The 25,379-nt window shown below is 33.2% G+C and overlaps 2 protein-coding genes across 2 annotated transcripts; one reads left to right on the top strand and one right to left on the bottom strand.

The window, feature by feature from the left end:
• Window positions 1-104: 104 nt before the first annotated feature.
• LOC140045362 (mediator of RNA polymerase II transcription subunit 19-like) lies at window positions 105-3,452 on the bottom strand. Its single transcript, XM_072090220.1, has 6 exons — window positions 3,269-3,452; window positions 2,913-3,035; window positions 2,299-2,432; window positions 1,798-1,906; window positions 1,452-1,549; window positions 105-1,282 (listed from the first exon to the last, which is right to left on the bottom strand). Exons 1-6 carry the CDS (start codon window positions 3,441-3,443, stop codon window positions 1,211-1,213), a joined length of 711 nt encoding a protein of 236 aa, XP_071946321.1. The 5' UTR covers window positions 3,444-3,452; the 3' UTR covers window positions 105-1,210.
• Window positions 3,453-3,822: 370 nt separating this feature from the next.
• LOC140044339 (MLX-interacting protein-like) lies at window positions 3,823-22,026 on the top strand. Its single transcript, XM_072088818.1, has 17 exons — window positions 3,823-4,263; window positions 9,437-9,543; window positions 11,033-11,106; window positions 11,656-11,787; window positions 12,275-12,419; window positions 14,190-14,294; window positions 15,054-15,151; window positions 15,634-16,777; window positions 17,120-17,229; window positions 17,674-17,743; window positions 18,339-18,403; window positions 18,653-18,682; window positions 18,944-19,003; window positions 19,710-19,897; window positions 20,263-20,386; window positions 20,961-21,090; window positions 21,376-22,026. Exons 1-17 carry the CDS (start codon window positions 3,923-3,925, stop codon window positions 21,489-21,491), a joined length of 3,039 nt encoding a protein of 1,012 aa, XP_071944919.1. The 5' UTR covers window positions 3,823-3,922; the 3' UTR covers window positions 21,492-22,026.
• The last annotated feature ends 3,353 nt before the right edge of the window (window positions 22,027-25,379 follow it).

Genomic DNA, 25,379 nt, shown 5'->3' with positions numbered 1-25,379 from the left:
AACATATTTGTAAGGGGATGAAAATAAAAAGCAATATTAATAGTCATATTTGATTTATTTCAAGAAATATATACAAAATATTACACAAAAAAGAATGAAAATCCAACAAATTGGCCGAGCTAACGAAATAATAATGCTTGATATACTATAGAAATTCATGAATATGATGATCTTTTGGAATACTTGGGATTTGAACTTCAGTTCAGAGACGGGAACCCTATCCACTGTGCCACTTTCTCACTGTATTATTTCATTTTTTAGTGATTTTATATTACTGTACTTAAAGTGATACTAATTTTTTTCCAGTAAAATCAGGATCAACGTATGATATAGTTTGGTATAATTTATTATCTATATGTTAAAAAGACAAAAACTAGTAAATAATATCCAAGACAACTTGTCACATGGATAATTTGAATAATTTATACATGAATTTGAAATAAAATATAAATTTAAAATATACAGCTGTTTAAAATATTTCATATAGTCAAACAATTGTTATGATATGGCTATGCAAATCACGTTCTACTATTCAAATGACTGCTAATTTGTATGGGTCAACTTTAGTCTGGTTAAAGATGTATTGTCCCCATGAAAAAATAATTTGTTGAATTTTTTTTTTTTTTTTGTCAGGTTTTGGTTGAATTTTGTCATTTTATATGAGAAATCATTACTTTTTTTATGGAAGGGATTAACTTTATTAAAACTACAAAATAACCTATTCATGTTTTTTGGGGGACAATACATCTTTAAAGTAAAAACCAATCCACATCTGCAGAATGGTAAATGATACCCTGTTTATGCCATTGTGTATATAGAGGGCAGTACAACTGTTTTAGTACTGTACACATCATTTTATAAAATTTGTTATACAGTTGCAGTGAGTGTGCTCCAAAATGCCATAAAGCTCTGTCTACACTATCAAACTTGATGATGATTAAATCATGATGATGTCATATCACTACCATATTTAGGCTTATCACTACCATATTTGGACACCTCACACTTTTTTGTCAACCAAGTATAGGTGTAGACCGAGCTTTAACCTCTAAAGCTCTGTTTAAACTATCAAACTAGTTTGATAAAAAAAAAGTGTGATATGCCTAAATATGGTAGTGATATGATGTCATCATATGGCCACATCACATTTTTTTGTCACATAAAGTGTAGACAGAGCTTAACAAAAGTAATTATTACTTTAGATGCAGTGTCATGGCCGTCCAGGTCCTACAGCTTCATGTGGAGGTGCTACACCACCAGTGTGGTCTGGACTGTGTTTATTCTAAAAAAATAAAAATGCAATTTTACTTGCGTCATGTTTGAACTGTGTATACATAATTTAAAATAATAATTAAAAAATAAAAATGCAATTTCCCACTTGTGTCATGTCTGAAATGTATGCATAATTTTAATTTTTGTAAGAAAGATGATTTACCTAACATTGTTCTTACCTTTTTTTTCTTTTTATCTTTCTTCTTTTTCTTTCTGTCTGGATCTTCGTGTTTCTTCACTTTCTTTTTCTTTGGTTCATCACTTTGTGCCTCACCACCTACGATTCAAATGGTTAAAACATAAATATTTGATTATCAAAATCCTGCGTCTTCAAAGGTTTAGGGTTCAATCCTGACGTAGTGCCAGAGTTGTAACTCATTACACTTTCAACTCCACTCCCTAAGCCTCAAATTATACTTAGTTTATAAGCATGATAAATTATAAAATAGTTTATCCATCCTGTAATTGGCGAGTTTGTACTCGCTGTTTGATGCGTATGAACCTCTCCCGGGGGTTGTGCATTACCTTGAGTAAATCCCTGTCCTGCTTCCAGGGGCTGATGTTCTCTTTTGTGTCTTCTATGCTTGTGTTTTTTTGGAGCTTGGTGATGTAATAACTTGTATTGATCTGGTATCTAATAACAAAAGCAAATTCATTTCATTTTCAACAGATTATGTGACAACAAATGTGATGTGCCTATATGTATATGGACATGATGATGTCATATCACTACAATATGGGTATATCATTACCATATTTGGGCATATCACTACCTTATTTGGGCATGTCACACTTTTTTTGTCAAACAAGTTTGATAGTGTACAGTAGACAGAGGTGGTTTGAACCAGACCATTTTCACAATTTATTTATTATTTATATTTTTTGTACAAATGTTGAATATTTGAATTAATATCGTTCATAATTAATCAGCTCTATTTTTTTTGTCAAACTAGCTTGACAGTGTAGACAGCGTTTATGTTAGTAAGACTGAGTAAAGTAAACTGAAGTAATAGAAACATGTCATACCGATCCTGGATGTAGCTTGAAACTTGCTAATGCACTACCACTTAGTTGAAGAATTTCCTTGCCTCCAATTGGAGGTTTGTCAACCAACAGTTGGAGGCTACTGTTGTCTTGAGAACCAACCGTATCAATATTTCCTAAAAAACATTCAAATACTTAAAATAAACAAAATATAAATCCAAAGGCAAATTACTAAAAAATGACATGGGTATCAGTGGCTGGATCTTAATGGAGATACAAAATAAAATAAGATTTGTTGTTGTATGTACGCGTGTCATGACGTTTGCTCCCAAATCCTTTCCACCATGTGTCGCGCACGCTATTTGCAATAAACCTTATAAAAGTAAAACAACCAGACAAATTTGCAGAGCTTTCGGGCAACACTAGCTCTTCATCAGTGCAAGTATATTGCAAGTGCAATACAAAATACATGTTATGGTTATGTATCATGCAACAGTCTTAAAAATATATAACTCAACAATCACAATAAAGAAAAAATATGTAGGGTATTAAATCATATTCATATAAATAATTCTGAAAAGAATCAAACACATAACAGTAGTTGTCATCAGAAAGAAGAATATATAATCAAATGCATTACAACACCTTCAGCTTACCAGGTATCAATGGTAGAAAAGTGCTAAGTTGTTCTTTTACTTTCTTACTCGAAAACTTCTGATACGTTCGGTCAAGCGCGTAGTGGTTGATAAGGTTTGTCTCGCCAGTAACCTCAGCCTTCTCTATAAAAAAAAAAGCATTAAAACTAGATAAAGTACTAATTATCAAAGGCTAGTACTGTTAAAAACATTAGTTTCGGTAATTTCTATTTAAGACTATATATTAGGCCTAGACCAAAAAGTGTGTATGGGAAGTTCAAATGACACAGGGAATAAATCAATTTAGACCGCGAACACAAATAGCAGTTACACTATCTTGTCAATGACGACTGGCCTAGCTCAAAAGGGAAAACTACCTGGTAATTTCTTCATAAGATAGAATGGATTCTCCGTCAATCTATCATTATCGACTGATGACATGGATGTAGGAGATATTGCATTTATAGATTCTGGGCTTTTTGTCGGCAAGTCATCAAAAATAAGAGAAGAAGACTGCATTTGTCTTCCATCGTCAACATCATCCATCATCATATCGGCCAACATCTTTGTTTCGTTTGTAAAAACTGCCCTCTATAATTAATTTCCGTACAATTTTTTTTCCACACGCGCGCGCTATCCGATCGTCGACGCGACGAAAAAACAGATTAATTGTATGATTTAATAAAGGGGGAAATATAGAAAATAAAGTCGAATAGAGCCTTTTGATCCCTTTTTATCATTAAAATAAAAATAAAATTCCTTTTTTGGGAAGTTTGAATACTTGTACAAAAAACACCAAAATAAATTCTCTTTTTTATGATCTCTTCATTAAGTTGTTTGTCGCCCCCTGTTGTTCAACGTGACGTCATCATCAGTCGATCATCTTGTTTTCATGTTTTTGCAATTCGTGTGTTGTATGTGTGGACTGTGGATGAAAAACACTTCGTAGGTGCTGAAATGGCGAATTTAGATACTGGATTTGGATAGCTAAACTATTTGTTTTTCTATTGAAAATCAGCTTAATTGTGCAAATGATGGCTCGGGATGATGTATTAAATGCCAAAGGCAAGCTGCAACTTATGCAAGGGTCAGAGGAAGATCAAAACTATAAGGAAAAAGAACGGATGAAATTGCGATCAAGAAGCAGTTCAGGGCCAAAACCTGGCTGCGACGAGCAAATCCACTCCGGGCATTTTATGGTCAGTGACCCTCATCGAGGCAAGAAAAAAGACAAAGTTGGATTCGATTTTGTTTCGGCTAATAAAGATCCATCAACAAGTTATTCGTTTGGGGAGAATAAAAATTGTTCTACCAACGAGATAGAGTCTTCATTTTCAAAGTTGTTTGAATGTCTGAGTCTTGCCTACAATGGGTAAGATACGAAATATTAATTGCTATTATGAAGTATTATATAATAATATGATAGGCCTATGTGCTATTTATTATAAAAGGCTGATATACAATAGAGGGCCAACATGGTTATTAGACGACCACGGGACCACGGACGATCGGGCCCAGACGATCGGACCCAAATCGTGACATGATCGGGCCCATCAACTGTGAAAGACGATCAGGCCCAGAGGCGATCTGGCCCAGACGATCGGGCTCACTTCAAGACGATCGGGCCCAAATCGTGAGACGATCGAGACCAGAGACGATCGGGCCCAGATGATCGGCCCAAAACATTCTCAGAAAATGTTTACAAATAAATACGCGAATACAAACAACACAATAATAACAATCAAAATCAATCACATTTATTCATAAATCGAGAGTATTGGTAAAGAAATTCTTAAAACCAGTAGTGTTAATTAGGGGAAAATTAGGATAAAATCAGATATAATATTTTCAATTAAAATCTTAATTTACACAAGAAAAGCACGTTGACATTAGCACTAGGAATGAAAAATGATGAAATGTGGAAATTATTGAAATTATTTTATATAACACAAAAGACTATCGGGCCCAATGCTAAGACGATCGGGACCAACTTGTAAGACGATCGGGCCCAACGTAGTTCTGAAAACACTGGACGATCGGGCCCAACGCTGAAGACGATCGGGACTACGTTTTCTGGGCCCGATCGTCTTGGGCCCGATCTTCCGTGGTCCCGATCATCTTTTGCCAACATAACTGTATACAATAAGGATTATGGCAAATAAATAGTGTGCATGATGCATGGTGGGAATCAGTGGGAAGCGATTGGGAGCAAGCGTCATGATGCGTATGGATATGATTTGTTGTTTGTATTTACGCATACAAACCCTTCCTATCATGCATTGTGCAATGACGTTCTTCGCGTAATCAAGCTATTTGCGATAATATGTAGGTATTCATAGAAACACATAAATAGTACAAAGAGAAGACAGCCAACGACTGAATAATTCTGCAAACAGCGTACAAAGTAAAAAATTCAACAATAATAATCAATATTAATTTGAGCAGATAAATTCTAATTCATTTCTTTTTCTGGTGTATTTAATTGCGCTTAACTCTTGAAGACTCGGACTATATTTATAGAGCTATTTGGCAATTCTAACTAGAACGTAAAAAAAAACAATTTTTAGGTAAAAATGTTATACAAGATTAACCCAGCTTTTTTGTGGTACAACCTGATTGTTATTTCTTATTTTCCATGCCTTAGATTATTTCTCATACCCCCTGGATTAAATTGTGACTACTACTACAGTAGCACTACTGCTGTACATCCACCTAAGCTAAAGACAATTACCAAAATATTAGATCACAACAACAACCCACACTCATGTGAATATTCTATCACCATTCCACATACTGTAAAGTACTGTATGATATTGTGAGTAGAGATAGTTATTCTACAGTCGCAATTCACAGATTGAATGTTATGAATGTAAACATTGTTGTGCTTAACACTGACTGGTGCTAAAGCCTATTTTCCACTAGGTGAATTTGTTCGCGCGAATCGAAAGCGTCATGCTATGCACATGCGTATTCGCGTTTCTGTCTGTCATACTGCCTTCTTCGTCGAATTCTAGTTCCTTTGATTTTTCGCTTCAGCGAAATTTACTAGTTCGAATTGTTTCTACTTTTTCGAAGCGAAACATTGCGGAACCAATCAGAGCTCAGGAAATGAGCTATGACACTTTCATGAGCACTCATGCGAATCGAAATGCTCAGCAACCACGCGAGGAACATGAACGTCGCAGCTATTCGCTCATGTAGTGGAAAGAGAGTAGGCGATTTATTTCTCTTCGAAACGTTGGATTCGCCTAGTGGAAAATTAGCTTTAATCATGTTTGTTAAAATCTGTTCACAAAACTCGCATTTTGGATCCTTATACAATTTTCATTGTTTGGAAAGGATTTCCTCATAAATATTTTAACATTATTATTGCTATCAGAAGATTCTACAGTAGGTTGGGGTGAATAGATTAATCTAAGTAATAATATATGAGGAAGTAAAGTAAAAAAGGTTTTGAGTTTAATTTCGTGTTGGGAGGGTGGGTCAGGCATAGAGTGGGTTGGGGGAAATATAGTCACACAGATAAAAAATGTTCAGCACACTTTTGGTACTCCATTTTGACAGTAATTTATCCGATAAATTATTGGACTATAAAATAAAAGAATAATTTTTAAAATTAGTCTACATGCAACAACATAACTATTTTAAGATTACAAATAATGTTTTTTAATGTGGCAAGTATAAATAAAGGGGAGTGCTGGTTGCATCACCTATGTACATCCTGAATATTGTAACCACTATGACATGCTAGTGACCTCTTTGCAGGGAAAATTTTCATTTAAAAATTTTGTTTAGCAATATTGCTAATCAAACTGATTTTTAAGTCCAGAAACATAGTTTTGTATTGTATTTTTTGCTACACAATTTTCAAAATGTGTAGCAATAAGGTTGTTTTGTATAGCTTTTTGCTACGCTACACTGGCGAAAATGTTCCCTGCTTTGGATACATAAGTAGGCTTGGACAAGTGTATAACTAGTGCAGACATCTAAGCTTTTGTAGTTTCCTGTGTTTTTTATTTCATAATCTATGTTGACCATGACCCTCTGCTGACCATGACCCATTGTTTACTGACCTTTTAGCCATTAAACAAGCTTTAACATTTAATAATATCCACCTATATATTATTGTTAATTATTAATTCATAATTCATTGTTTTTGTATATTCTACCATTTAAAATGACCAATTAACAATGTGCAGCAAATATAACATCTAAACTCCTGTATGCCACTGCCCTTTGCTAGGCTGCATACTAATAACTATCAACTTTGCTAGACTAAAAAGTAACTAATATTTAAAGACACCTTCCCTACAATTTGTGACGTTTTGTAAAAATAATACATATATATTACTTTAAAAACATTAAACCAGGTCATTCCTTGTCTTAAAAATGTATGTTTTATGGTAAATTATGATAAAAAGTGAGAAACAATGCACTACCTAAGTAGCTCGCGGCAATGACCTCTCGTGGACGGTCTTTAGGCCTAGCCTAGCTAGGCTTAGTTTTGTAGGCCTAGCTGGTAAACATCGGTAACGTACGAACATCGTACGCTAGCTACATACCTAGCCTGACGTATAGTTGCTGCATTGTCTTTCTATTTTGGCCAGACTATGTTGATACAAATTGGGGAAAACCTGGTATTTTCGCTGGAAAGTTAGGAGCCTTCCATTTGTTTTGGCCTCACGATCGATCTAAAAGTGGGTGAATTACAGAAGAAAAACAAAAATATCAATCCGTGCGCAATGCATTTTGGGATTTATAGCGGGCCGCTATAATTATTAGAATCAACTTATTTTTCAAATTTTTAACCATTTAAAGACGAAATAGGACCATATAGTATTATTTTTACATTAAATATAGTTTGTGATCTTAAATGAAATCTAAAAAAAACGTAGGGAAGGTGTCTTTAAATGATTACGACCAGCAAACATTAGCTAGTTTTGAAATTTTCAACTAGCATTTATGGAAAAATTCCTAATTTGTATTTTCCTAATTTGTTAAGTTGAATTTTGAATGCTGATAAGTTCCTACTAAACGTTTAATTTATACCATACTGCAGTGTTTTCCAATTTGCTTTTATTTTATTTTTCTTGTTTAATATCGTTGTTATTAAAATGAAACTGTTGAAGCGGAACCGCTGATCTGACATTATTAACGGGATCCTGTCTATGTTGTTTGACCTTCTCAATGACTTTGAGAAAATAGTTCACCTGCTGCTTGCACTCTTTCTATGATATTTAAAACATTTTTTCAGCTATTTAATAATCTATTTTTTAAAATGAATATTTAATGACGGAAGCAGTTTGAAGATTGGGATTGGCCTAATATGTCTCGTAATTTTGATATTCCAAATGTGATTTTAACGCCCGTATTCTTAAACCGGACTTTAGTCATAGTTCGAGCTAAAACTAAAAAAATGACGTCATTTTAATTCATAAACCGAACTTCAACTAAATCACCGACTAAATCAGGCCAACCTCGACTAAATCGAGACGGATTTTGATCGATTTTTTTAGTCCTGGAGGAGGCAGACTAAATGGTCGACTAAATGGTTTTTAAACGATGTTTATAAAAAACGTAACAGTCATTGAGTTGTTATATTGACCAGATATTGAAGAATGAAATATCTATATTTATATTAGCTTAATTAAATATACATTGGTATAAATTATAATAATGAAAATCATCTTTATTTACAACTGTATACAAATTACATTATTTTCTTCGCGCAAGTCCGACTTGAGCTACGTCACGCCATAGCGACAATGGGAGATGCGGCAATTCACCACGCGATGGAATGTTTAGGGGGCCTAGCGCTTTCTTGTCACGCTATGAAGTGCGTGGTTCGTGGCGATCATACTTTGTTGGGGGCCTAGAAAATATAAAAGTTACCGTACCGCCATGGTTCCTAAATATATTTTTAAGATTTTATTTGTTGTTAATCAAATATACTTCACTGTTAAATTAATACTGATATTGTTCTAATAATTAACGATTAAAATTATTTTTCATGTATATAGTCCTGATGCGTAAAAAGTGTTGTAAGAAATGGAAAGTGATATCAATGCGCAAAATTTCGTCTGCTCCTCAAATACTCTCTTGTCATTGGCCAATGTATAGCCTTTGTTACCCAGACGTGTGCAACTCGACTAAAAGCTCGACTTCATTAAGTCGAACTGCAAACTTCGACTACTTCGTTTTTGAATCGAATTTGAAGTAATAGCTCGAACTACGACTTTTCCAAGTCGAACTTCGAACTACGACTAAAGTCCGGTTTAAGAATACGGGCGTAAGGCTCTCTCTACACTATCAAACTTTGTGTGACAAAAAAATGTGATGTACCCAAATATGGACATGATGTCGATGTCATATCACTACCATATTTAAGCATATCACTACCATATTTGGGCACATCACATTGGGAGATTTGACTGTACATAGTAATAGTATACAGTAGTGAACTAATAACAGTATACTGTGCAAGCAAAATGATTTTTGAAGTTTTAATAGCCTATTTTATGATTTTTAAAACAATTTTTTTGCAGAGGAAGGATTGTATCTCCAAAGTGGAAGTGGTTTAGAGGTTTAAAATTGTCTACCAAGGACAAAATCCGATTAAACAACGCAATATGGAGAGAATGGCATATGCAGTGTAAGTAGAATAGTTATATCAATATTACTGTATGTGTAAACAACTTTTTCAGTATGTTGTGAGGTAAATTCCCGATTGATCGTAATCAAAACGGTACTGGGTATGGTCTACTAGTTTTTCTGCTCCCAACCAGTACATCCATTCATAGAAGCTTTGATGAAATAAGCCTACCTGGTGGTGGCCATAGAACGGTCCCGAGATAACGACTATACTTCGGCTTTAGTCGATAGAAGATTGAATAAATTGTTAGAGATAGAGTATACGATGTTATGATTATGTGTAGATATGTGATTTGTTCTTTTTATTCAAATGATGTTATGTATTTAATAAATTTGTTATATCACTTAATTAAATTATCGTAGATTGCATATTATGCGATAAATATTATTTAATAAATTTTTGATATATTATTATTATTATATTAATAAAAAGATATTTGTTAGTATAAATTAAAAATATAGATATAAGGAAGAAAAGCAAAGAGATTATGGAGCGGCTGTACCAGAATATACAACACTAAGTATTGTAAAGTTAATATATTAAAAATTTAGGCGATCTTGTCAAAGGTCAAGCGCCTTCAGCCTGCCACGTTTCGATATTCAATATTGAACTTGACTAAAGCCGAAGTATAATCATTATCTCGGGACCGTTCTATGGCCACCACCAGGTAGGCTTACTTCATCAAGGCTTCTATGAATGGATGTACTGGTTTGGAGCAGAAAAACTAGTAGACCATACCCAGTACCGTTTTGATTACGATCAATCGGGAAATTACCTCACGACCCATCCGATACATTTTTTACACTCTCCATCTAAGTTGTTATGTTTTATACTATAGCAACATAAAAAGAAACCTTTTGAGTAAAATAATATTAAAGATTAAATATACAGACATTCTATGCCTTTAAAGAGTTTGGGGTTTACTACTGCCAAGTTTTAACCTTTTTATGTCATTTTTGTATTTGTTTTGCTTTTTTATTTTACCCCTTGGTGTTGTTTGTATTTTACCCATTTTTATCATATTTTTTATGTTTTATGTAAAAAGCAAGCCAGAGTGCATGACGAAATAAAATAATTGAATTGAATTAAAACTATGGGCCTCAGTGTATGCCTATATAGCCTAAAAATTCTGAAGCTCTGTCTACACTAACAGACTAAAAAGGTGTTATGTGCCAAAATATGGTAGTGATATGCTCAAATATGGTAGTGATATGCTCAAATATGGTAGTGATATGCTCAAATATGGTAGTGATATGACATCATCATCGCTATATATGGAAACATCACATTTTTTGTTGCATAAAGTTTTATACTGTAGAAAGAGCTTAACAAAGCACAAACTATTAAACTATGGACCTTAGTATATGCCTATGAATGATAGTATTATTTCAAAGGCAAAAATTCCTATTTTTCTGTGTTTTTTCTTTTCGTATTTTAACTATTGTATGAACCTACTGTACATTTTACCTTCCCATTTTTGTCTGTTTAGTTCGTGGCGGTCGACCACCTATCGTGTGTCAGTTTGCCTCTCCACTCACAGAGACCAATCACAGTGCACCGGAGGTTAGTGTCTGTTTAAACTTTTACTGTAATCATACTATAATGAACCGTCCTAAAACTTGTGCTCTCAAGGCTTTCAAACCATTTTTAAAATAAAAAAATAAAAAATGTTTACAATTTCTTAAAATTTTTTTTAAATATTTTTCTTTTGGTTATATTTTTGTAAATAATTATTAATTTGTCAAGACAATCTCACCACGAGATTTTATCATCTTAGGATTCTGCCTTTGCCTTTTTAATAATCTCAATCTGTCATTAGGCCTTACTGTTTTTTTTTTACTTATTGTATTTTGGACGAAAATAAATGTCTTTTGAATTGAATTGAAAATTATAGATGACAACAATTACAGATATTTTTCTTAGTAATGTATTTTTTGGATATTCTTAACCAGTCCTCATTTACAGCTGATTAGCTTGGGAGTTGTTATAATTAAAAATCAGGTTTTTTCTGTAAATGATAAATTTTAGTCAATTATTACCAAAAGTGTTTCAAAAAGCTTTTTTTTTTCTAAGATACTCATTGATTTAATACTGCTTTGTTTGTTTTTCTAGGCAGTCATTTTGGAAGGAAAATACTGGAAACGCACACCAAGCACAGTAGTTAGTGAGTACAATAAATGGAGAATATTTATGATGCAACAGAAAAAAATTGACTCAAGTGCCAAGAGCAATAGAGATAAAAAAGTAAGTGCAATATAGTCTGGTTTCTTGGAATTGAAATGAATAGACGAGTGATGCTTTACCACTTGTTTGTTTTATTGGAGAGAGTCAACAAAATAGAGGTGTCCAAAGGGAGGGGTTGTACTATAGTAATACACAACCGTTAAAGATATATTGTCCCCCTGAGAAAATAATTTGTTTAAACTGTTTTTGTTGAATATGCCATTTTACTGTCAGTGTCACATTTTATTAGTTTATTTGTTCACTTTTACCAAAAAATTGGATCGAAAAAAAAAATTTGCCTGAAAAAGCAAGTAGTCATTAATTGGGTTTTTGGTTGAATTTAACTGTTTATTTTGTATCTTTATAAGTGAAAACATTATTTGAAAAAATGTGTTTTTTTTTTAAAGTGACAAAACTACAAAATGGCATATTCAAAGTCTTTATTTAATCTTCATTTTTTATGTTTTTGAGAAATACATCTTTAACACTTTTTTGGTTCTTATTTCAGCATGCTGAGTTGATAAAAAATATGAAGTTTGACATATATAATGAGGAACCAATGGTGTTTGAGGATTCCTTCTTTGCGGACTTCCACGACACGCTGTTCACAAGTCTCAACCAGCCGTTTGCGTTTCCAAATCCAAAGGAATTAGGTAAGCCGCTCACGTGTAACTTAAAAAAAGATAAACAAGATGTATATCATGACATAACATAATAACAAAATATATTCCATATAAATCATTTTTAATACCATACATTTTGCTTGTTTGTTTTCTTTTTAAAGTATTATATTTGGCTGATTTAAAAGTTTACATTATCTAAAGGTCAAACTCAGAATAAAAGCTGGTTTAAAATATGGCATGTGACAGCTATTGTTGGTGTACTTTTTATATGAGGTCTACACTATTAAACTAGTTTGACAAAAAAAAGTATAATGTGCCCAAATATGGTATTGATATGACATCATGTCCATACATGGGCACATCAAATTTTTTTGTCACTTAAAGTTTGATAGTGTAGACAAAGCTTTAAGTATAAATCTGAATAATATAGTAAATATGAAAGCTTGTTAGACCAGACAGATTTATAATATATTCTAGTATTATGAATTTGTGGTTTTTCTTATAATAGCAGCATCAATGTAGTAGGTGGAAGTTGTTAGAGGTCAACATTTCAAGGCTCTAGGGTTAAGTACTGTGTTAAGGTACACAAGGATTAGTGAACTATATTTGAACATTGAGCTTCTAGATCAATAGCACATATTCTTAACAGAAAATTTACCAAATTGAATAAAAAATAATTTAAAATATCAGTTTATTTTATGCTTAGCTTACCGAGATAAACCAATGATAGCCCTTTCTCCTCGAAGAGCTAGATATAACTGGAAAAAGTAGAACATTTATTAACCTGTATAAACCTAAATATAGGATGATGTCAGGAATTTGAAAATAATATCAGTCAACTTCTTATGGATGCTATTTTTGGAAGCACTCATTTTCGAAGACTTCCTCCACCAACCTTGCCCAATTTTAACATACTGAAATCTTTTGGTATCCCATTGTACTCAAAACCAAGCCAAAAGTCTACATTGTCAAACTTTATGTGACAAAACAATGTGATGTGCCCATATATGGACATAAAGATGTCATATCAATACCATATTTGGGCACATCACACTTTTTTGTCAAACTAGTTGATAGTGTAGACAGAGCTTTACAAACCTGAAGCATTAACGTCACATGAACTTTTGGCATTGAAAATAATGTAATGATACATACTCCCTACAGGTTACACTAACTTTGTATTTTGTTTGTAAGCTTTTATTGACCATATATAAATAAGCAATTCAAATATAAATCAATTACACCTCATTACCAAATCATGAACACAATAAGGCACACATTTCTTTGTTGTTATACCCATATCAATTTTTTGTTGGCTCTAAACTTAATCTTTCCCTTATAAGGATTAAAGATCTCCGTTTTGATTGGCTGTCTATTAAGTTGCAGCTCAGTTTCAGCTCATTCAGACTTAAATCCCAAATGCTTATGTCTATTAAGACTGCAAATGTACACTTGTATAGTAAAAGCATTTATGGAACTAACATTGGATCATTTATTGTATTAAATGAAAGCTCAGATTTAAGCCTCATTTAGTAATTTGTGTTATAACCTATTTACACATGAACTTTTATAATTCATTATTGTGTGGAGACCGCACCTTTATAAAGACCACACTTGAAAGAGTGCACGCCCACTTATATGACATCATCATGTCCATATATGGGAACATAACATTTTGTTTTGTCACAGAAAGTTTGATAGTGTAGACAGAGCTTTAGAATCTAGAAGTGAATAAATATATTAAAAAATAAAAATTAATTATTATTATTACAATTTTAATTTTATTACAATATTTTTTAGCACATATGAACAATGCTGACATGATCCAACCAGGGCTAGTGCAGTTACAACCAACGTTGGAATCGTCATTTGATGATTTTATGGACACGTTGGAACCATTTCAAGGTACTCTATCAAACAAAACGACTATGTCAAAATAATTCCACTGCAGTAACTACATTGTTACTGCAGTAAAGGATGATTTTAGTTTGTCAGACAGTCAATATAAAAATTTGCATGATTATCTAGACAAACATAATGAATAATTTCTTAAAAGGTTTAAAACAGAGTATAGTTACTGCAGTAGAATGGTTTTGACAAGGTTTTAAAAATATAAAGAAAAGAATGACAATAAAACAGACAATAATTTAAGAATATAGGTATTACAAAGACTAATTGATCACCTAAACTTTTTCATTATCGTATATCCTCTGGTATGTCCCATGTATGACATTTGGGGAAAATTAATGGGGTGGAATTAACAATGGTCTTTTATCTGAATTAAAATTAGGTGGAGGGATTATACTGGAGCATGGAATTATACATATATAAATAAAATACGAGGGTATATCAATTTGATCTCTGGCGTACTGTACAATTAAGGGACTAGTGCTGTTTCGCCGTACCATGCCGAGAATTTTAAAGAGTCGCTATCCAATCTGGTTCAAACAATACCATGAAAACCCCAGTGCTCTAATGGTTAGGACATGCAAATCAAGCAGAAGGTTCGGAGTTTTGTTGGGGCGACTTTTTCTCATTCTGACAGATTTTCTTATTGTTTTAAATTAATAAATCACCGGGCGGTTTAGAATTTATTCTGTGCTTATATGTGTTTATATGATTGTAGTATATTTATGATTCTTTTGATCTTTGTTTCATTTCCAGCTGATTTGACTCGATCTCTTGCTCAGAGTAACTCTACTTTCGTCTTTACTGGAACTGAATCTCAGCAGCAGGTAGACATAATATCATTTTTAGATTGCTAAAATTAACGTATGAATGACAAATGTAAAATGCTTGCAACTATTATTTTTGTAAATTGATGGATAAAGTAATGTAGATAGTAAAGCTCTGTCTACACTATCAACTAGTTTGACAAAAAAAGTGTGATGTGTCCAAAAATGGATAGATATGCTCAAATATGGTAGTGATATGACATCATAATGTCCATATATTGGCACATCACATTTTTTGTCACATAAAGTTTGATAGTGTAGAGATGGCTTAAGCCTGTAGTGCTCAAGGAATTTGACACAGGTTTGTTTTTCTACATAAACTAAATCGTCATGAGCAAGTCTAGGCTATTTACCATCACAACTTCTGCTAGGCCTAGTCTTTAGTTTTAAAAAAATAGAGAGAGTAGGAGGGAGAAGTGGAATGCGGGGATGTTCATTCAAACCTTGATAGAGGTGTCATAAATGAGGGATTCTACTGTATTTATGTGTTTTTACATTTTTTTTATTAGAATTTTCCATCAATACAACAAAGACGTTATGAGCCCTCGTTGCTTCTACCTATTAGTACAGTTGGATCTACTGACCATTCTATGCAATCACTTGAAACAGACCAGAATTTGGGTTCCAATTTCAATACACAAATGTTGAGCAACGACCCTCAAATGTTGAGTAATGAATCTCCAATGTTAACTAACAATGCTCAAATGTTGAGTGACCCCTCTCAAATGTCAAGTAACAATGCTCAAATGTTGAGTAACGCCACTCAAATGTTGAGGAACGCCTCTCAAATGTTGAGTAACACCTCTCAAATGTCGAGCAATAACTCACAATTGTTGAATAGTAGTCCACAAGTATTGGGCAGGTCTCAGATTTTAAGTGGCAATTCGCAAATTTTAAGTCACAGTTCTCAGATTTTGAGTAATAATTCTGCAACGTCCGATAACGCTTCATTATATAACACAGTACAAGTGAATGATTTAGGACAATTCCAAGGACCATACCCAATACAGATCACAGAGGCTTTAGGCAACACCTCCAAAGATGAGTTCACGGCGTCGCTGGTAGAACAATTCCGACAAGATGAGGCACAATTAGACCAGCAAAGACAGAACATTGTTGATGTCACCCAAATGCTTACGCAACAACAACAAAATGTCACCTTGTTAAATCCTATCGTGGACTCGCAGTTGACCATTCAACAAGGTCAACCTATCCTTCAGGGCGTTACGCCTCAAAGAACGTTAGTCAGTTTAACACAACCGACATTCTCCGCACCCCAAGTAACCATGCATAATCCACAGACAATTTTCACAAAAAGTGCCGTGCAAATATTACAACAGGCTGCGACACAGGCTGCGGAGCAGAAACCTGTGATCACGCATTTTGTGAAAGCTCCCGTACTGCAGCCACAACAGGCTGCGCCACAACAAGTGCAATTTACTCAACCGACCGCTTCAATAGTTCTGCCTGCCGCGTCTACGCATCAGGTTATCTTACCGTTGCCGGTATCGCACACTACAGTAGTGCATAGAGATGTTTTCACGGTGCCAAAGAGTAAGCCGCCAACTAGGCGGATAGCGCCTGCTCCAGGTCCTTCTACTTCTAGTAGTAGTAACAGTACTACAGCTCTGCTTTCACAGCTTCTCAACAAGGGTATGTAGCAAGTAATCTAGGGCTTGTAGGTACACAAGAATATATTGAAAATTACTCTGAAATTGGGAGAAAACTATAGTAGATCCTTTGTTAAAGGGATACCTTCAGCATCCAACAAAGTGTTTTCTTACTTGGGATGTCCCATAAATAGGGAGTTCCCTTGTTTGTTTTACCAGGGTGTCCCTTACTACTGGGGATGTCGCTTTACTAGGGGTGTCCCCTCCCATTACTAAGGGTGTCCCTTTACTAGGGGTGTCCGTTACTAGGGGTGTTCGTTACTAGGGGTGTTTTGAGAAGGTAAAAATATTTGCGATAACCAATTTTCAGAATTTCATTTTTCAGAGACAACATCCAAAACTGGTGTTGTTAAAACTTCTACAACATCTTTAGTTCCAACGATCTTGAAAAGTGAACTGTCTATGAATTCAACCTGTGTGATAACAAGTACTACAGTGAGTAATTTAATTAAGATGTATTTAAAAAAAATGTAAAGAATTATCCTCAAAAACATGAAAAATAAAAATTAATAAAATCAGATTTTGAATAAGCCATTTTGCAGTTTTAATAAAGTTATTCACTTCTGTAGAAAAAAAAAAATATTTCACGTATAAAAAGACAAAAGAAACGGTTAATTTTAACTAAAAACCATATTCAAATTACATATTTTTTGAAAAAGTTTTTGGTCAAAGTGAATAACTATATTATGTAAAATTAAAATGGCATATTTAACACAAAAAAATGTTTAAAAAAAAATTTTTTTAGGGGGAAAATATATCTTTTAATATATTTATACATATTATATTCACAGTCCCTGTAGCAAAGATAAACATTTGTACAATTTAATATAAACATATAATTATATAAACATTTACCTTTACACTGTTTTTCTTTTCTAGCCAATATTTAAAATTTCTACATCAAATATGGTCAACGCTGCTAGTGGAGCTAAACCAAAAATTCCAACAAGTTAGTTTTACTTTTCATTTTATAAGTTAAATTATTATTGCAGTACATTCATGTAAATGGAGATACCTCTTGGACGAGTTGTGGATATAATTGTAGTGGGTAAAGGCAATTTACATCCAGAAACCCACTGTAAGTGTAACACTTTTTGTAGCCAAAAAATGTACTTCATTTCAGTTTTTAGTGATGTTTTATTGACTTAAATGCTTTTTAGAGCCTCAGCTGCATTCAATAAACAAGCTTATAAATCAACGCAATAGTATGCCATATGGTCGTGCTTTTAGTCATTTATATCCTCCTTTGTGATGTTAAAACTCCTTTAAAAGGTGTAAAAAGAACAAAGGAATTCTAAGGCTCTGTCTACACTATCATACTAGTGTGATGTGCCCATATATGGACATGATGATGTCATATCACTACCATATTTGGGTACATTACACTTTTTTTTAAACTAGTTTGATAGTGTAGAAAGAGCTTGTTTCTTTAGGCGACTCTGTGTGCACCTCACTCTTTCATTCAGGTCTTGCACCTGTTTATTTATAAGGTGTGTACCAACCCTAGATTGTATTTTTTAACATATGATTTGATTTTGTCCTAGGTCCAATATCAACAACAACTATTAACCCACTCGCAATTTTGCCGGACTCCACGGATCTAAAACAGGTAAAAAGAATAAGATTTCTAAATTGATTGTAGATTGAATAAAGCCCAGTCTACACTATCAAACGTTATGTGACAAAATAATTTGATGTGCCCATATATGGACATGATGATGTCACAAGTGTTTGTAGTAACATCACAACATTATTTCTTATTCTAAATATTTCTATATCTTTAGAGTTGGTTTTTGTGATATTGCTAGAGTTTTTAATGATATATTTTTAAATAAAAAAATACATGTTGTTTTTTCAGGGTCATCGTAGCAGGGATGATGATGATAAGGTAGGTTGAATATAGTTTTGATTTACTTTAAATTTGTATTATCACAAATATTTATTTATTTCGATCTAAGTACTCTCACTTGCTTTAATGTTGTGTTGAATGAAAGCTCTGCAAATTTTTCTGGTTATTTTACTTTATTGTTTTCCATTGATACCCACAGCATTATCATTTTTTCAGTAATTTGCCTTTGAATTTATTTATCAGTTTATATAATATATTTGTTTTATTTGTTTTTTAATGTTTATTTTCTTTTTTATTTAGGATTTCAAGAAATCATGTACACACATATCAGCAGAACAGAAAAGACGTTTTAATATCAAGGTTAGTGAGTAAATATAGTAGTTAGTTCAGTTCTTTAAAATCATATGACCTCTACGACTTTGAGTCACTTAAACTGTCTGCAAGTCCCTAAATATAGTCTATATTCAGTTTGTTGATCATATTATGTACATGTAGAGCTCTGTCTACACTATCAGTCACACTTTATATGACAAGAAAAATGTGATGTGCCCATATATGGACACAATGACATATCACTAACATATTTGGGTGCATCCAACATTTTTGATAGTAAAAAAACAATGAAACTGTTTGAAGAGAACAATAATAGCTAGTATTATGTTATTACCATTAGTATCTTTATATAGCAGTCTGGTTTTGATGTATTGAAGTTTTATAACCGAGTTCAGATTTTGTAACAATAGTTTCTTTGTTGTACTTTGCTTTAGGCAGTCTGAATAAATTGTTATTATTGAAACAAGGTTATCTGTACCATACTAATTGCATTCTTAGGCAAGATGCTTTACTCTCATTGCATCATCCTTCGGATAGGATGTAAAGCCGTTGGTCCCGTGTACTTAGCATTGCATGTTAAAGAACTTGGTACACTATTTAAAGAGTACAGAATCGTCTCCCGGTGTGCTGATCTGATAGGGTCTATGGAGGGCCTAATCCGAATTTCCTCAGTTTCCACTTAAGCTTAAGGACCAAAATAGAAGATTTAACATTTAACTTTATTATTTTCCAGTCTGGTTTTGATATGCTCCATTCGTTAATACCATCAATTAATCAAAATCCAAGTTCTAAGATTAGTAAGGCTTCCATGTTACAAAAGGGCGTGGATTATACGAAGAAGTTAAAGCAGGAGCGGATACAGCACGAAAAAGAAATAGAGTTACTTAGACAAGAAATTGCCGCCCTCAACATCTCAATCAAGTAAGTGATAATTTTAATATAACATTTGCTATTTAAATTTTGTTTATTTACAATTGTTATAGGACATAAGTGGAAATAATTTATTAACTTTTTTGTTGTCATTTGTCTTAATGTGTATAAATCAGTTAATCGCAACTTGGCGAATAACTAGTTGTTGTTTTATTTCTATCTTATCCGCAACTTGGCGTATAACCACCTTTTATTTCTATCTTTTAATTTATTTATAATATCGATTACAAAATAAAGAAATAAAAAAATTAGCCTTGCCATTTGATTGGTTGATTATGTATCACATGTCATGCATCATTTGGATCCATCCTTATGATTAGTAATTCATTGTATTTGTTTTTTCCCCCGTAAATTAGTGAATCGCAAGCGCAGTTACCAGCAAGCGGTGTACCAGTTACAAGGCAGAGATTTGATCAAATGCAGAACATGTTTGATGATTATGTTAGAGAAAGAACGAAACAAAACTGGAAATTTTGGATTGTATCCTTTACAATAGAATTATAAATTATAAAGAAAGTTTGCTTTTCAAGACAATCTTAGTTATAGCTAGCTAGGCCAGTTAATGGGTGAAGCCACATTCAGCGGCGTAACACAGTGGCCTAAGGCCCCTGGTTTAGTGACCCTAAGTGACCATCCAATGCTTGAGGCCTCTGGCGTTGTGAAACATAAACAATTATTAATTAAACTCCTCACCAATAGGAACCTCGACCCCAGGGGCGGATCCCCTGCCCCGTAAATGTAGCAAATTGTAATGCAAAAGATAAAACATCAAATTAAGCTCATCCCTTCATTTCACCATTTTTAGGCCCTTCCCCTTTTTTTTTTAACTTAACCATATTTAATGAGGGTGATCCATCCAGCTATTGCTGATCATTAGTGACCCTCAGAAGTTCACAAGACAAACATATACACAAGATGCTCTACATAAACAAAGTCTTATTACAAGTCTTTGGGAGTGGAGTAATTTGGTCCTTAGAAAAAATCCTGGATCAGCCATTGCCACCCTGCATGTGTCTGGTTTTATAGAGTTAGTACCTTAACTTGTATAAAACAGTTCAGCATTATCATTAGACCATTATTTGAATCTTTCAACACTGTAGTGTCAACATCCAGTAAGGAAGAGCTTTTGAGAACTGTGCTCAGCTGGCTTGATCAACACTGCTCACTGTTGGCCCTTAGGCCTAGTAAGAACAATATTATTTCTATTAATGTTTATACCCTATGCCTTTTCGAATGAGCTGTTGGCTCTCTTGAGGCTAATAAGAATTATTGTGCCTATCTTATATAATAGAGTAAGGCTCTGTCTAAACTAGTTTGACAAATGAATTGTGATGTGCCCAAATATGGTAGTGATATGACATCATCATGTCCATATATGGGCATATCATTTTTTGTCACATAAAGTTTTATAGTGTAGACAGAGCCTAATAAATGTTTTTCTCATAATATCTATTTAATTTTTTTTAAAGCTGTACTATCATCACTCACCTTGCTTGGCAGGACAACATCCATCCTGTCCAACCCGGAACAAATGCCGCAACAAGCAGCAAAAGCCGTTAACAAAGACGAAGACGACATGCAATGACTTTAATGTTATCAACTGAAGAAAAGCCATGCTTTGCACCTGTATAGTACATTTTATAACTAGCATAAGCACTAAGCTTAACACCTCAGCTTAAATATAGTAGACATAGCTTTGACAGTCTAACCAGTTTGTAAATTAACAAGTAAAAGCCAACAAAAAGGATTTAAGAAGAAGCCTACAGTAGGATTTTTATCCTAAAGCTGATTTTCCACTAGGCGAATTTGTTCGCGCGAATCGAAAGCGTCATGCTCTGCGCATGCGTATTCGAGTTTCTGTCTGTCATACTCCCTTCTGCGACGAATTCTAGTTCCTTGATTTTTCGCTGCATCGAAATTTACTAGTTTGAATTGTTTCTACTTTTTGCGAAGCGAAATATTGCGCAACCAATCAGAGCTCAGGAAATGAGCTATGACGCTTTCATGAGCAGTCATGCGAATCGAAATGCTCAGCAACCATGCGAGGAACATGAACGTTGCAGCTATTCGCTCATGTAGTGGAAAGAGAGTAGGCGATTTTTTTCTCTTCGAAACGTTTGATTCGCCTAGTAGAAAATCAGCTTTAGCATTGTACAATCTGCAGCAGTACTAAGTAGATTGTACACAAGACAACTCAGATTTTGCTCTATACATCTCTAGACACATATTTTAGACACAACAACAAGGACAAAATATTTGCTTAAATAGAAAAGACATATACAGTACAGTCTTATTTGTTGTGGTTATATTTAATATGGAATTTGCTAACATTTGCCTTATGTATTGTGTATATTGAGTGTTAAGGCTTTTGTTTTTATACCAACAGGTGTTTTATTTTTACTTTTAAATATATCCAATATTATCATATTTTAATATTAATTAATAACTAATATTGATCATGTGTCAATTATGTACCAGCCCCTTCATCTCATTTGTGATTGGACATTAAACACCATGTGATATCTATTGGCACACCCACCGACTCAAAACCTATATATATATGGGCACTTTTTACTTTTTGTTTTGATTTAGCTTTTCGCTTCTATTTTGTATCTCCATTGAGATCCAGCCACTGATACCATTTTTATACCTCCATGCTGATACCCACAGCATTGTCATTTTTTCAGTGCTTATTTTATTTTGTATCTCCATTGAGATCCAGCCTCTGATACCCACAACATTGTCATTTTTTCAGTGCTTATTTTATTTTGTATCTCCATTGAGATCCAGCCACTGATACCCACAACATTGTCATTTTTTCAGTGCTTATTTTATTTTGTATCTCCATTGAGATCCAGCCTCTGATACCCACAACATTGTCATTTTTTCAGTGCTTATTTTATTTTGTATCTCCATTGAGATCCAGCCACTGATACCCACAGCATTGTCATTTTTTTCAGTAATTTGCCTTTGGATTTATATATGGGCACATACGTTTTTTTGTCACATAAAATGTTATAGTGTAGACAGAGCTTAATACAAATCAACTTTATCAAATTTATTGTCAAATTACATAGTAATTGAAATGTGTATTCCAAGGTTAAAAAACACGATAAAAAATACATACAAAAAAAAGAAGGTTAAAACAGTAAAAACTGGACTTAATAAACTATGATTGAATTAAGAACAATAAAAAAAAAAACAGAACAATCATCATTTAAATTGCATTTAGTGTAGCTAATATCTCAGGTTAAAATTTGTTTAAACTTTAATTGGTGTAATTTTTTCCTTTATAATGTGTGTGATCAAATTAGACTATATATCGTATATATCGCACCGTGTTAATGATGATGAAATTTGTAATTTTTTATTTTGGCCACAAAACTTTTAGTACTAAAAATTTATCGTTATTTTTCAATTATAAATTATACATCATGTTAATATTTGTTATAAATTTGTTTGTTTGAAGTGAACACTTTAGAGATCATTAGTAGTAAACATATTACTTTATGCATCACAGCTCAGCTTACATCGTAATAACACATTTACTAATTATATATACACAACACACAAGAAGATTTGTGTCTATACATATAAACCATAAAATGACTTTTGTTATCTCTCCCAACCCCACAGCACCACCCATAGATATTTAAATTTTTTAAACAGTATTGACTATTGAGAAAAGTGCCTTGAATATTTTTATTTAATGGAACTGTTCTGTAAGGAAGACTGTTTCATTTTGCCAATTGTAAAATTATGTTTTTGAAAAAAGGTTCGTCTTCCATGATTAAACAGACTTTTGATATTGTTCTAGTGTATACTGCATTGCATGCAACATGTGTTTAATATAAATATTATTTATAATGAAATTAAAATGTAAGGATGGCAATGAACTAGCTTTATATGATTTGTAAATAAGATAAAAATGATAATTAATTAATATGGTTTATATCAAAGTTGTGTTCAACTACCTAAATTCACAACAGTAGAACTATTGTTGGTGGCAGCACTCGACATGAAGGGACATTTTGGGGGAGAAGAGAGTTGTGGTATGCGTCATCCACACCTGTGTGTAATTCAGCCCAGTAGGCTGCAATTCACAGGTTATTCCCCATTTGCACTTAAAGGGACACCCTTTAATAGGGATGTGTTTTGAATATGGGTTTTCCATATAATACTCTTGTATTAATTCCCTTCATTAATTTTGCAAATGTCCCCTTAATATAGGGATGTTCCAAAAAAACAGGTTTTTACTTTATAATGTAAATTCATAATATAATTACTCATAAGATTACTAGCCAATCAAAATACAGGAATCCTGGACATAGTCTTGGTTCATGCCAAAGTTGTGTTAAGTTAGCTTAGATTCATATTGCATTCTGAATGTATAACTATTTACTGTATATCACTGTGCGATTTAGAATTGCTTAAATTTGTTCAGATCGCATTCAAAATATATATCTATATAGTTTCACAAATTTCCTTAACCAGTTGAAAAAGTTTGTTTGATGGTTACTGTATATAGCTTCGAATAGAGCTGATTAATTATGGACGATATTAATTCAAAAATTCAACATTTGTAAAAAAAAAAAATTGTGAAAATGGTCTTGTTCAATTCACCTCTGTCTACACTATCAAACTTGACCAAATAAAGTATGATGTGCCCAAATAGGGCAGTGATATATCCAAATATGGTAGGGATATGACATCATGTCCATATATGGGCACATCACATTTTTTTGTCATATAAAGTTTGATAGTGTAGACAGAGCTTAAGTCATTTTATAGACAATGGCAATGTCCACACCTCGTGGGTGAAAGCGTCTAGTATGTTCTGCAATTCTTGAAAGATTGATCAGGTGATGAATCAGGTGATTAGACTGCATACTACAAATTAGACTAGTGGTTTCAAAAGCATAACATCTTGCCAAATGACCCGTGCCTTTTTAAGGATATTTATTTTTAAAATAACAAACGATTTTCTGTTGCTGTATGTATGCTATAGCTTCATGACTTCTGTAATCATTGATTCTGTTATAATAAATTAAATTGTTTTGATATGGTCAAAAGCTCTGTCTACACTATGTATGTGTCCAAATATGGTAGTGATATCCCCAAATATGGTAATGCTATGACATCATCATGTCCATATATGGGCACATCACATAAAGTTTGATAGTGTAAACAGAGCGTTATAAAGGAAAGTAATCATGTACAGTAACTAAGATATCCTACATGTTATTTCAATTTGTAAAGCAAGTACCAACTAAGCGGACTGTTAATATAGCTTATTTATTTTAAGTTATTAAAAGGGATGTGAAAGAAACGGAGTTGAACATTTTCTAGTGATGTTTATATTTGTTAAGCTCTGTCTACACTATCAAACTTTTTGTGATGTGCCCATATATGGACATGTCACATCACTACCATATTTGGGTATACTGCACATCACACTTTTTTGTTAAACTAG

Source organism: Antedon mediterranea, chromosome 3, assembly GCF_964355755.1.
Source record: "Antedon mediterranea chromosome 3, ecAntMedi1.1, whole genome shotgun sequence".
Taxonomy (NCBI): domain Eukaryota; kingdom Metazoa; phylum Echinodermata; class Crinoidea; order Comatulida; family Antedonidae; genus Antedon; species Antedon mediterranea.
Note: the sequence above shows the minus strand (reverse complement) of the source record. Positions and strands in the feature narration are given on the sequence as shown.